Raw genomic sequence first — 13,416 nt, forward strand, 5'->3', positions numbered from 1 at the left:
GGCTGACGTGGCAATGGGCTGGTGGGTGCCCCCTCCCCAGCCCCCTGGGCCTGATGCCTCCTCATGGGGCCCAGGGGGCACCCAGGGCTCTGGGGGTTCGTTACCATTGTCCGCCTCCAGGGCAGGACCAGGCTGGGCCTTTCCCAGCGTTACACCCTCCCAGCCCCTCACTCCTGCAGGCCCCAGCTGGCAAGGAGGGCAGACAGTGCCCGGAGACCCCCAGTGCCCAGCTGGTGGGTGCCCATGAGGGGCTGGGTGTCTTTGCCTCCTTTGGGATGGAGCCCGGCGTCTCCAGGCAGGCCTGGGGGGTGGCTTGTAGACCAGCTCTAATGCTGGATGGAGAGGACCCCCCCCAGCCCTGTCTCCAAGCCCTGAGGGTCTTTAAGGGCGCCCAGCAGGTGCCGCTGGGACTTGGCCCCAGGTGGCGGGTGCTGCCCGTCCTGGCGTCAGGCCCTGTACGCACCTAGGCAGTAATCCACCGGCGGGAGCGTGGCAGCTGGCGGGGCTCCGGTGACCTTCACACGGGATTAATCCCCATGGGAACAGGAGCCAGGGCTGGCTCTGCTTCCCATCGCAGGCCAGGTAGCGAGCGTGGGGCGGGGAGCGTGGGCCTCGCCGGGGGGACACACCTGGGAGACAGGTGATGGGTCCCCGGGGAGGGGGGGTTGGGGGTAGCACATGCCCCAGTCCTGGGGCAGGCGGGCAGAGCGGGTGTCCCTGGCAGGCATGAACGTGGCGCGTGTCATGGGCTGCTCCCGCTCGCGGGGGTGGGGGTGGACGGGGTGGGGACAGACAGTGCCTGGGTGCCAGGGGCTCTGGAACGTGCCCTGGGGAAGGTCCCGCTGCGTGTCCTGGCTCCAGGCAGGACCCCAGCCCCCAACATAACGGCTGCGCCCCCCCCCCTCCCCCGCGGGTGCTGTCTTGACCGGCTGGCGGCTCCGTGGGCAGGGACCCGGCCCACTCAGTACCAACAGGAGCTCAGTGGGGCTGAGCCCCATGCTGCCCCGCCCCTGCCCCCTACTTAGAGCAAAGACACACTCAGTCCTTAGCACAGCCCCACCCGGAGCGGCTGCCCCCCGCTCCCCATTCCCTGGTACAGAGACGCCCACCCAGCTGTGCCGCACTGCCTCTGGCTACCGTTCCTCTGGGGCGGGGGGGGGATCTCCCAGCAATGGGGCTAAATGTCCAGAGGGAGAGACCTCGGCAGAGCAGTGTGTCGGGGGGTGCCCAGGACTGGGCTAGCAGGGGTGCGGGTCGGGAGTGAGGGGCACCAGCGGAGCTGTGTGGGGGAAGCTTTGCCAGCCGTTGCCCCCTTGATCTCATCTTCATGCTCCCCAAATTCCCTGGCACAGAGCAGCAGGCGCTGGGGGGGCCAAGGGGCTGCAGCAGCCGGAGGCAGAGCAGGTTAGAGCCGCTCCCCATCTGCAGGAGGAGGGACGGGGGCGGGGGGGCGGCTAATCCGAGCAACATCTGCCAGCCTGTTTGTGGTCAGGAGCTGCTGTCAGGGCAGGCGGGGGCTGGGTGCACTCGCACGTGTCCAGGCCAGCGAGGGGCGTGGGCCTGGGCTCCGACATGATGGGGGGGTGGCCGGGGGTGCAGCGGGGCTGGTGGCTCGCTCCGTGCACATGCCGGCACCGAGCATGTGTGTGAGAACACGTGTGTGGGCCGCGGGGCTCGGCGTGACCGCTCCCTGGTGGCCCTGGAGCGGAGAGGCACAGGGCGGCCTGGTGGCTGGGGAGTGGGTCAGCTCGCCAGGCCCCGATCTGGGGCTCAGGGGGGTTGGCGGTGGTGAGCCCGGCAGGATAACGGCCTCGCCCAGCCCTGGGTGAATTTGCATCCCTTCCCTGTAGGGTGAGTCTGCAGGGAAATGAGGCTCCCCCAGGCCGCACCGGCCCTGATCTAATCAGCCAGACCCTGCAAATAAAAGCCACCTGTGTCTGCTGCTGGTGGCAGGAAACAATCCCCAGAGCAAACACGGCACCAGGCAACTGGGAGCAAGATAAACAGGGCCTGGCCTCAGCTCCATCTGCTGGGGGGGGTGGGGGCAGCTCCCCACTCAGGCCCTGAACTTCCCTCTGCACTGGGGGCAGAGGCTCAGAGCTGCCCTCTGCCTCTGTCAAAATCCAGGGGGCTGGCGCAGAGATGTGGGGTCAGGGCAGCTCACTAGGGACGCGGGCCCCAGCTCATAGCACTGGCCACGGTGGCCGGCTTCCTGCTGCTTTGGTTCAGCCCAGCTAGTCTAGAACCCCCTTCCTGCTACATTGGTTCAGACCAGCTAATCTAGAACCTACCTTCTGAAGATTTGGTTCAGCCCAGTTAATCCCGAACCCACCTCCTGCTGCATTGGTTCAGTCCAGCTAGTCTAGAACCCCACCTCCGGCTGCTCCGGATCAGGCCAATGGCCCATCCTTCCTCCTGTCCAGCCATTGCCTGGTCTTGACCTGTGTCTTCCATGCAGCTCAGGGCACAGCTCCATCCCCGCCCCAGCACCGCCCAATGCCCGCTGCTGTTGGCACAGGGGTCAGCCCAGCTCCCCTCCAGGCACTGCCCCAGCCGGGGACGTCACCACCCCAAAGGGGGTGGGTTGGGGGCTAGCATGGGAACCCTGCGGTGATCGCCGCTGTAGGAGGGAGTAGAGAAGAAGCCAGGCTGTCAGTGTGTACAGCTGGCCCCCTTCCCCCGCTACATCGTTACCCCTCACCGACCCCTCTGCTGCCCAAACACCCTGCTGCGGGCAGTCCCACAGAGTAACGAGGCAGCCTTTCCTCCCACCAATCCCTGTCAATATCACTGAGGGCCCCTCCTGCTCCTTGGGGGCAACAATCCTCTCCCCCATTCCCTTTGCCTGCCCAGCGCCTTGGCATTGCCCCGCCTGGTCTCGAGCCCGTCCCCAGCTCTGCTCTGCTGGGAGGGCACCGCTGGGGTCTGCGCCTGGGAAATGGGGCTGCCCTGGCCCCTGCTGTCCCATGAGCCACAGGGCACCCTGCTTCTTCCCTAGCACCGGCCCCCTCTCCGTCCCTCCCCACTGCAGGCCCAAGAGCCGCCCCTCTGCCCCCGGAGCAGCCTCCCCGAAGCCCCAGCTCCTGTCTCCCGTCCAGTCTCTGACCTGCTGCTTCTCCAGGGAGGGCGAGACCGGCCCAGGGCCCCGGGGTGGGAGGGGAGGGAGGCAGAAGGGCCCAGGTCCCCAGGGTGGGAGGGGAGGGTGGCAGAAGGGCCCAGGGCCCCGGGGTGGGAGGGGAGGGAGGCAGAAGGGCCCAGGGGTGGGAGGGGAGGGAGGCAGAAGGGCCCAGGTCCCCAGGGTGGGAGGGGAGGGTGGCAGAAGGGCCCAGGTCCCCGGGGTGGGAGGGGAGGGTGGCAGAAGGGCCCAGGGCCCCGGGGTGGGAGGGGAGGGAGGCAGAAGGGCCCAGGGCCCCAGTGTGGGAGGGGAGGGAGGCAGAAGGGCCCAGGGCCCCGGGGTGGGAGGGGAGGGAGGCAGAAGGGCCCAGGGCCCCAGTGCGGGAGGGGAGGGAGGCAGAAGGGCCCAGGTCCCCGGGGTGGGAGGGGAGGGAGGCAGAAGGGCCCAGGTCCCCGGGGTGGGAGGGGAGGGTGGCAGAAGGACCAAGGGCCCAGCCGGTCAGCAAGCCCCGGGCACACCAATGAGCTGGCTGAGCCGGCGTCGGCTGCTGCCCTCGAGGCCGATGAGTCCCCAGCCCGGGGTGTCTGTGGCCTGGAGACGCCTGCCGCTGGCAGCGTGGCCGCAGGGGCAGCCGTGCCGGGAGCTGCCTTGTTCCAGGGGACGGGCGGCATCGCTGCCCGGGTGCTGGGGAGCGGGCGAGGCTGCTCCGGCGCCCTAGGGGCAGAGCTGAGCACTCCCTGCCCGCTGCCTCTCCCCAGCTTCGCACAACGCCCAGCGAGCCCAGCCGGAGCCGCTGGCCTGGGAAGGACCCAGAGCCCCCTGGGGCCCAGGCTGGCGCTGGGCCCTGGCATCACCTTCAGGACCCTCTGACTGTTTGCATCCTCCCCGCCCCCCCTCGCCGGGCAGGGACACCCCCTGCTCCCACTCCCGCCCCCCTCGGCAAGGGATGCCCTTCCCAGCCCTACTCCCCAGCCCCTGCCCAGCCCTGCCGGGGGCTCTGGGGCTGGCAGGAGGGAGATGCTCGAAGCACCCCTAGCAACGCCAGTGCCCGGCCTGTGGGGTCCCGCTGCCGGTCCTGGGCCGGCTGAGAGCGTGGCAGGGCCCCACCAGAGCCTCATCCCCACAGTCCGGCTCTGGGGGCCCCGCGCTGCCCCCTGCATTAGAAAACACCCAGCAAAGTGGGTCCCCCCCAACCCCATGCCCATGTCCTGGCCCCAGCCCCCGGTGTCTGGGCCTCCAGGGCGCAATCCCTGCCCTCCTGCGCCCTCTCGTGGGGGCTTGCGGGATTGTCCGCTCTTAGCCGGGCCCCTGGGACCAGGCCCAGCGCTGCTGGGGTCATGGCAGGAGCAGGGTGAAGCCGGCCAGTCTGGCTCCTGCGTCAGCCCTGTGGGGAGCTGGCGCGCCTCGCCCTGGGCTCACAAAGCGCCCCAGTGTCACCCCCGGCTGGGGAAACTAAGGCACGGGGTGGGGAAAGGGACTCGCCGAAGGTCCCACTGCAAGTCAGTGGCGGAACAGGGCAGAGAACCCAGGAGTCCTGACTCCCAGGGCACCCCCGCCCCATACTCTAAGCACTCCCTCACCCCCCAAATGGGCCAGAACGGCTCTCCTGTTCTCCTGGGAGCCCAGGGGGATCCAGACATTTCCTAGGGGCATTCCCAGACAGGAGTGCCCGGTCCCTGCCCCTTCCCAAGGGGAACCTTTCACACCCCAGCCGTCAGGCGGCCGGTGGGGGAGGAGGCAGGCCGGGGCCAGTCTGGGCCTGGGGCCGGGCCCCACGTCAGGAGTTAAAGGCAAAGCTGCTCCCAGTTGCCTCCGCGTTTAACCAAAACGGTCCCTCCCCGGACAGGGCGGCCTTGGCCCTGCTGCAAAGCCCAGTGCCCCCGGGGAGGGGGTGGGAAGGAGACAGGGATGGGAATTGGGCACATGCATCGCCCGCCGGCCCGGCCCCGCCCGTACAGCGTGCGGCCAGAGGGGCCCGATAGGAGCACAGGAGGGGGAATCCCCTGAAATCTGCTCTATTCCCCCCCCCACGCCGCGGCTCGCTAGCCTTGCTCCCGCTGTGGGGCCACCCCTGAACAGCCCCCCCCCCCCCCCCGGTCACTGGCTCAGGGTTCCTGGCTGGCTGCTGGCCGCAGGCGGGGCGCCGGGATGGGCCGATCCCCAGCCCAGGGCTGTGACCCACCGCCCCAGCTCGACACCGCCGAGGTGGGGGACAGGCTGGCGAGAGGGTCCGATGAGGGAGGTGGGTGGGCCGAGCCCCCCAGGAGCCCCAGGGTGGTGAGCCCCGGGCCTGGGGCCTGGCACTGGGTGGCATCAGTGACCCAAGGAAGGGAAGCGGCTGCCCCAGCGTCCCTTTGGCATTTCGTCAAGCGGCCCAGTGCTCAGCACAGCTCCTGCCCCCGCCCCATGGCACCACTATCCCCCCCCCCCGCCCTGGCTGGCGTCCCACTGGCCCGGGCTGTGCCCCTAATCCCCCCCAGCGCGGGCGCATTGTGCCGCGGGAGAAAGGAAAGTGGCGCGTCAGGCCTGTCCCTATTGTGCCCCTGAGCCCCGGAGCGAGCACTTTCCATTGGCGGCCCCGGCGGCTGATCTCCCCACAATGGCTGAGTGGAATGGACAAGCCGGCGCCTGGCCCCCCGCGCCCCCCCCGGGCTCCCACCCGCTGACTCAGCCCTGCCTGCTTGTGCACACGCTGCACTGAGCCGGCCGGGCTATAAGAGGCCCTGGGGGGCCCCCAGCCCCGCAGCGCCACCCTCGCCTCTGTCCCTGCAGACCAAGTAAGTACCCGGCTATGAACCCCCGGTGCCCCTGCAGCCACCCCCCATGAGACTCCCCAGGGGTGCTTGGGGGGGCAGCGTGTGGGGCACATTGGTATTTTGGGGGTGAATCCTGGTTTCGGGGACTTGCCCATGTTCTTGACAGCCCCCTGCCTCCTTCTCCCCCCCCGCTCCCCCCGGCATGGGATTAGGGAAGCTGGAGGGGCAGAGCCCTCCCACAAGGGCATATCTGCCATGCACCCCGATAACCTCACCGTGGAGTCACCCCGCTGCTGTGTGAGCGTCCCAGTGGGTGCTGGGACAGAGAGCCTGCCCATGCCCTGCCTGCTGCCCTGATTTTAGGGTGTGGGGGGCTCCTGTGGGGGGGCAGCCTGCAGCCAGCACATGGTGCCCCGATGCCGTGCCACACCTCTGCAGCATGTCCCTGGCTGTGTTGGGTTCCTGGCTCCTGGACCTGGCGCTGCCCAGCCAGTGACCCCTCCTGTCTTTGTCCGGGAACAGGACCTGGGTGCAGACAGGCTATGGCAGGAAGGATCCTTGGCCCGGGCCCTGGGGCAAAGGGGCGCCAGGCTGCAGCCCTATGTGGAGAGCAACAGGGCACAGCTGGGAAGGCCGAGGACACAGGGTGGGAGAAAGAGGAGCCCCTCTGGTCTGGGCGGGGAGGTGGCTGGGCTGGGGGGGCATCTTTCCAGGGGGGGCCCCTCAGCTTTATGGGGCAGAGGCTCAGACTGTTGGGGGATCCAGGCACCATTTACTGGGCTGTCATCCACCCCCAGCCACAGCCTGCTTTGGATCCAACCGTGGGCAGCAGGAGCCTCCCTGGGTGGGGAGCGGGAGGCCCCTTGCTGGGCTCTGCCCCAGAGACGGGATGATCCTGCCCTGGTGCTGGGACAGGACAGGACCCTGTGGGGCTGAGCTGTGCGGCTGCTCTGTCTCTCAGCCCCACTGGCTGCACTGTCCCCAGCAGGACCCCCACTGTACTGCCGGCCCCTGTGGGCAGTGGAATGGGGGGCCACTGGGGCTGGGCGCTGGGGAGAGGATGGAGGACCTGGACCTGGGGCGGTGGGAGCTGGGGAGGTCTCAGCTGCTGCCACACCTTTATGGGAGTGAGTTTCTCAGGAATTTGCCAGCCAGGGTCTGTCCTGTCGTCGTCCCCCCAGCCCTCCCCCTGAGCTGGCAGGAGGGGCTGTCACTCTCCCAGCTGTCGGAGGAAATAGATGGATTGAAATGTGAGGGGCTGAGAGCACTGGGGAGAGATGGGAATGTGACGGGCGGGCACAATGCAACCTGTGCCCCTCACTCCCGACCCGCAGCCCCTGCTAGCCCGGCCTTGGGCTACCCCCAGCTCTGCCGGTGCCCCTCACTCCCGACCCGCAGCCCCTGCTAGCCCAGCCCTGGGCTACCCCCAGCTCTGCCGGTGCCCCTCATTCCTGACCCGCAGCCCCTGCTAGCCCAGCCCTGGGCTACCCCCAGCTCTGCCGGTGCCCCTCACTCCCGACCCGCAGCCCCTGCTAGCCCAGCCCTGGGCTTCATGCCCCTAACTCCTCAATCCCAAAATGTAGCTGTCCCAGCCGTGCTGCTATTCCCCCTCAGGGCAAAGGCAAACCATGGGGCCGATTAAGCTGTAGGACCCCAGATTCCCCTATGGTCCTAGCTGAGACTTGTGCCCTGCCTTGGCTGGAGCTGTGTCGCTCTGGGGGGCCAGGGCAGAGGTCTCGTAGGGCTGAGGTGGGCTTTGTCCCTGCAGCTGGAGAGCTCCCAATGACCAGCCCGCCCATGGAGGCCCTGGGCCAGTTCAAGCTCACGGCCTGGGAGGAGGAGAACTTCCAGGGCAAGCGCAGCGAGTTTCTGCAGGAGTGTCCCAGCATCATGGACCGTGGCTTCCGCAAGATCCGTTCCATTAAGGTGGAGAATGGCCCGTAAGTGCCCCAGGCCCCAGCCTCACCCGCCCTGGGGCCCCTTCGTGCTGGCAGCTGCTTTGCAGCATGGCACGTCTCTCGCCGCTGCCTCCCGCAAGGCGCCAGGCCGTAGGGCAGCTCTGCAGCGCAGCAGGGGTCAGAGCACACGCCAGGGAGGCAGGACACCTGGGTCCTATCCCCAGCTCCGCCACAGACTCGCTGGGTGACCTTGGGCAAGTTGCTTCCCTGCTCTGTGACTCGGTTTCTCCTGCTGTGCAATGGGGCGCATGAAGGTGAGGCCGAGGCTGCAGGGGGCAAGAGACGGGCTCCCTCCCCGCAGGCCACACTGAGGGCAAGGGGCAGCTGATCTGTCCAGGAGGGGGCAGCTTAGACTGGGTCCCTTGGGTGCCTGCCCTGCCCCCTCCTCCCGGGGACTTTGCCAGCCCCGCTTTCCGGGGCAGGTTCCTGCAGACGAGCTGTCACTGCTGACACCGTCCCCTCCCCCTCTCGCACAGCTGGGTGGGTTTCGAGTACCCGGAGTACCAGGGGCAGCAGTTCATCCTGGAGAAGGGCGACTACCCCCGCTGGGAGGCCTGGAGCGGAAACAGCGGCTACCGAACTGAGCACCTGCTGTCCTTCCGGCCCATCAAATGCGCCGTGAGTCAGATGCGCCTTCGGACGCGCCCCCCCTGGATCGTCCCCATCTCCTCCCACACTGGCCCATGCGCCCATCAAGCTGGCCCAGGGGCCACGGCCCAGCAGGGGGCCTGGGGCCAAGGAGACAATGGAAAGTCTCATGGAAATCTCATATTCTCTTTGTGCCTGGGTGATGAGCAGGGATGGATAGATAGAGGGGGTGCCTGGGGATAGATAGATAGATAGATAGAAGGGGTGTATGGGAATGGATGGATAGACAGACAGACAGGGGTTGTATGGGGATGGATAGACAGACAGACAGACAGTCATACAGTTGCCAGGTCACTGCCTTTACAGGACAGCAGTAGGTTGCTGAGGTTAAAAGCCCCTCTAGGATCCCTCTGACGGACCAATTTTGTGATTCTAAACACACCAGGCAGCCGGCAGTGCTGGGTGTTTAAACCACCCCCAACCCAGGAGCTAGTGCAGGGGAACCCAAGTGTCACTGTCTGGGCCGTGCCAGGCTCCCCAGAGAAGGAGCAAAGGGGCAGCCTGGCATGGGGTGCACGCTCCTGCCAGCTGGGGCCAGTGACACCAGGAAGGGACATTGCTGGGGCCTCCCGGACGTTCCCACCCAGGTCTCGGCTCTCCCCATGCCAGCCTGTAGCCCTATCACTCCATCTGCAGAGACACAAGGGCTGTAAACCCTGGCACGTCCCCTGGCTCCAGCACCGCATCCCGCCCCGGCGTTTTAATAACCGCCAGGCAGATATGCTCAGGCTTTAATAAAGGGGCTGAGATAAGATCGCTGCTCGCTGGCAGGGCTGCTCGGTGGGGAAGAACGCAGACGGGTGGGGGTGGGGGACAGCACCACATCTAGTGTGGGCCTTGAGATTAACCCCTGGGTGCCCGCCAGTCTCCCAGCCAGCCGGCACCCAGGCACGGGCTAAGTACCAACCCTGGCTCTCGGTGCCAACGGGCAGCCGCAGGCCACGGCTGCCCGGAGCGTCTGCATCGTCCCTCTGTAGCAGAGACAACTCAGGCCTCGAGAAGCCCTGAGAGCCGAAGCAGGGATAGCAACTGGGCGTTTGGCATCTTCGCCAGCGAGACCACTGGGCGTTTGGCATCTTCACGCCTGCCTCTGGCTCTCCCTGGCACGGGGGTACCAGCGCACCCCCCAGGCAGGCGTGGGCACTAGGGAGAGGCAAGCACATCAGCATCCTCTGGAGCGAGACGGACATGGCCAGCATGGGCCTGAAGCTCCGGCCCCCAGCTCCCCGGGCGGCTCCGGGGCAGGTGTCTCTGGAAGAGGAGAGCAATGGGAGGCGCAGGACACGGGCACGGTTAGCTGGAGAGGAAAGGAGAGGTTTGCACAGCTGACCTGGTGGTGAACGCACTGGGCTGGGACTCAAGGGAAGTGGGTTCTGGTCCAAGCCCTCCCCGCATGACCCTGAGTGTCTCAGCTCCCCAGGGTGTCCTTAGCTTCGTCCGCCTTGTCTCTGTCGCTGGGGCAGGGGCTGGCTCGTGCTGGGTCTGTGCAGCGCCTGGCACCAGTGTGGGACCCTTTGGCGTTTCCCTGGCCCAGCCTAGTCGCCCCTTCCCTTGGCACCGCTTGCCCCCCGCACTGGGAGTCAGCGCAAGGTGTCTCCAGCCGTGGCCGGCGATTTCAAGTTAAGGAGGCAGCTGAGAAAGAAAAGACCAGGCGCTGTCGGGGCATCAGTTCCCCCCTCCCTTCCCCAGGGCACCCCACTGACTAAGCGGGGTACGGCTGCCCTGCCACAGGCCCCAGGGGGAGTGTAGCCCGGCCCCCAAGCGGCAAGGGCCGTCCAGAGCAGAGCTGCTGGGAGAGGGGCCGGGCATGGAGCCCAGAGGGCACGAGAGAGGAGTGGGCTGGAGAGGGGGCGAGCAGGGAGCCCCGTCTGGCTGTGGGGGCCCGTTCTGACTGGCCTCCTCCCCGCACAGAACCACAGCGACAGCAAAGTCACCCTCTACGAGGTGGAGAACTTCCAGGGGCGGAAGTTTGAGCTGAGCGACGACTTCCCCTCGCTGCAGGCCATGGGCTGGGGCAGCAAAGAGGTGGCTTCTATCAAGGTGAACTCGGGAGCGTAAGTAGCCTCCAGCCGTGGGGTGCCAGGGGCTGAGTGACCCCGGACAGTCACCCCACTGGGCCTGGCCGGTAGTGTGCTCAGCACCCCCAACATCCACTGGGGTCACTGGCTATCCAGGGTGCACCTGGCTGGATTGGGCACTAAACTTCATTGTAGTCCCTATGCACCATCCTGGTCCCTGAGCTCGGCTCAGAGGTTGTGGCTGAGACCTGCACTGTGAGTGGGGGAGAATGGGTGAGGGGCCGAGCATTCGTGGGAGAAAGGGGCCCCAAATTCGAGGGAGGCCAAGAGAGGCTCAGAGGAGGGTGCATGTTTCTGTCAACCCCAAAGGGAGGAAGTGGGAGGCCCCATAAGGGTGGGGAGAGCATCCCCCTTCCCCAGCCCTGAAGCCGGACCCCCACCCACTCAGGAGGATGCCCAGGGCCCAAGGGAGGGTGGCTGGGTGGGAGTGAAGACGGAAAGCTGGGGGGGGGCTCTGCCCCATGGCGATGCTTTGCCCCCTGCAGGTGGGTCGCGTACCAGTACCCAGGATACCGGGGCTACCAGTACGTGCTGGAGCGGGACAGGCAGAATGGCGAGTTCCCCAAGTACACAGAGTTCAGCACCCAGGCCCACACCAACCAGGTCCAGTCCATCCGCCGCATCCAGCACTGAGCTGGGCAGGGCCCCGCCGCGGGGCCTGGAGGGTGAGAGCCCCGCACCCGCTAGCAAATAAAGGCGTCTCTCAACCAGACTCGGCCGCTCGCGTTCTCTGTCGGGGGTGAAAGCTCTGCCGTGGGGCAGGGATGTGGCGGGGAACGGTGCCACTGTGGCCTCTTTCTTCCACTTCTCTGTGGCTGGGACAAAACACCAACCACTCCGGGCTGTTTCGGGGGGACAATGCTGCACCCCCCGAAAGAGAGCGCAAAGCCCCAGCAAAAACTCGGGCTCCTAGCTGGCTGGGATGAAGAGGCCAGTGGGCAGGGAAAGGAGCAAATGAAAAGGGAGGCCTCCCCATTGCCCCCAGGTCTCTGCAGCAGCCGCAGGAGCCAAGCTTGTCCCTGGTGGAGGGACTCGTAGCCCAGATGGGGGTGGGCGCCTGGGGAAAGGGAAATTGAGGAGTGGGCAGAAACCTAGAGCCGAAGAGGCCAGAAGGATTGGATCGTCGGGTCCGACTCTCCCCCTGGTGGCTGAGTTTCCTCCCGGGGGACGGGGCTTGACATCCCTGTGAGTGTGCAAGGGAGCACTGGCTTTGCACGCGCACTCAGGCAGCTGCACGCACACTGGTGCACACGCACTCGGGAGCCAGAAGTCTTTGCGAGCTGACAGGGTGGCACTGTATCAGCCACACACCGGCTAGCCAGGTGGGTCACCGGGTCTGCAGCCCCCTTGGAGACATTGGGCACACGAGCTCAGTTCTCCCCTCGCGGATCAATCGGTGGGGAGGTCCCCTCCACTTTCCCCTCCCGCCAGTGCCAATTTGCCTCTATCCCATGCACACCTGCTGGCCTTTCTGGTTGCAAATTAGTGCAACAACTCAGAGGCCACTTGGCCCCTCCAGATTACCATCAGGCACCATACACAACAGCTGGGACAGATCCACTTCTCCAAAAAGCACCTGCTCTAACGGAGAATCCCCTTCGCTGTTAGCAGTATAGAGTCTGACACATGGTGGAGCAGTTCTGAGTGCAGCCAGGAGAGGGCAGTGCGCTCTCTCACACACAGGGACTGCCCAGATCATTTAATCAGTAACATCAAAAGCCGGGCACTGGCAAAGTGAGCGTCCTATACTGCCTACTCCAAAGAAAGGGCTCGAACAGCTCAGCTGGGGCCCTTGTCCCTTGTGTGGGTCCCGGCTGGGGCAGAAGGAAGGTGGCTGATGTGGGAGTGTGGCCACTGAGAGGTGCGGGGTCTGATCCCAGCACGTGTAGCTGCGCCCATCACAATCCCCGGCTTGGACGCACGGTGCCTCTGCAATCACCGTCCCGGGGGATATTGTTTAGCAGAGCACAGCTCCTCGTGCAGGGCTCGTGCAGCGCCGTGCGCGCGTACAAGCCAGGCCTCACAGGGCAGGTGGCAGGAGAGGCAGTGGAAGGTCTAAGGCCCAGGGGAAGGGAGAGGGGGAGAGTCAGGGATACAGGGAAGCTGCAGCAGGGGAGGAGGCCGGTGCTGGATGAGTGGAGAATGTGGGGCGAGGGTGGGTGGGAGACCGAGCCAGGGCAGCTGAAGCAAGCGGCTGGGAAGTGGATGGGGAGGTGGCAGGGCCAGCGGATGGGGATGGGGGTGGGGGTGGGTGAGGCAGGGCCAGCAGAAGGGGGAGTGGGGGGTGGTGAGGCAGGATCAGCAGATGGGGTGGCAGGCAGTGGAGTTTCTTTGCCCGCATGGGGCGGGCAGGGCTGCCCACACACGAACCAGCAGTGCCAATCCCAAGCATTCAGAAATCGCCAGCCAGGGCCCCCAGCCCACAAGACTGGATTAAAAACCAGGAGATTTCACAGAGGATCTGGGGGGTTGTGTTGATTTGCTTTCGAGTCCTCGGGGATCAGATTCTCGGGTTTTTCACCACAGTCCAGAGGGCGAGGAACTTCCTTTTCTTTCCGTGGAAGCCGAGAGTCTCCCAAAGTCCCATGACTCCGGCAGCTGGGGCTTGAAGAGAAACACCAAATACCATGAGATGCAGGAACAATGCAAACAGCGCCGGGACTGGGGCCCCTATGAATACCAGCCACCGACAGCCCCCCCCACAGGGTGCAGCGCTGACCTGTTAGGGGGGGGGGGGTGAATGGGGACTAGCACACAAGTCCCACGGCTCCCACCTGCCCTTGGCACCATCAGCCCTGGCCCAGGGGACGGGGCTGGGCAGGGCGTGATGGGGCAGGTGGGCTGGGGGCGAGGGGGGATAA

The 13,416-nt window shown here is 66.3% G+C and overlaps 1 protein-coding gene across 1 annotated transcript; it reads left to right on the forward strand.

Moving 5' to 3' along the window:
• Positions 1 to 7,653: 7,653 nt before the first annotated feature.
• CRYBA2 (crystallin beta A2) lies at positions 7,654 to 11,188 on the forward strand. The gene is made up of 4 exons (XM_073304679.1): positions 7,654 to 7,811; positions 8,306 to 8,447; positions 10,389 to 10,531; positions 11,041 to 11,188. Exons 1-4 carry the CDS (start codon positions 7,654 to 7,656, stop codon positions 11,186 to 11,188), a joined length of 591 nt encoding a protein of 196 aa, XP_073160780.1.
• The last annotated feature ends 2,228 nt before the right edge of the window (positions 11,189 to 13,416 follow it).

The sequence above is a fragment of the Lepidochelys kempii genome, chromosome 11 (assembly GCF_965140265.1).
Source record: "Lepidochelys kempii isolate rLepKem1 chromosome 11, rLepKem1.hap2, whole genome shotgun sequence".
NCBI classification, from domain to species: domain Eukaryota; kingdom Metazoa; phylum Chordata; order Testudines; family Cheloniidae; genus Lepidochelys; species Lepidochelys kempii.

Bases quoted from the DNA above. Each gene is read 5' to 3' on its own strand.
- CRYBA2 (XM_073304679.1), top strand. From the start codon at position 7,654: ATGACCAGCCCGCCCATGGAGGCCCTGGGCCAGTTCAAGCTCACGGCC. The intron at 8,448-10,388 runs GTGAGTCAGATG...CTCCCCGCACAG, and splicing joins TCCGGCCCATCAAATGCGCC to AACCACAGCGACAGCAAAGT. The intron at 10,532-11,040 runs GTAAGTAGCCTC...TGCCCCCTGCAG, and splicing joins ATCAAGGTGAACTCGGGAGC to GTGGGTCGCGTACCAGTACC.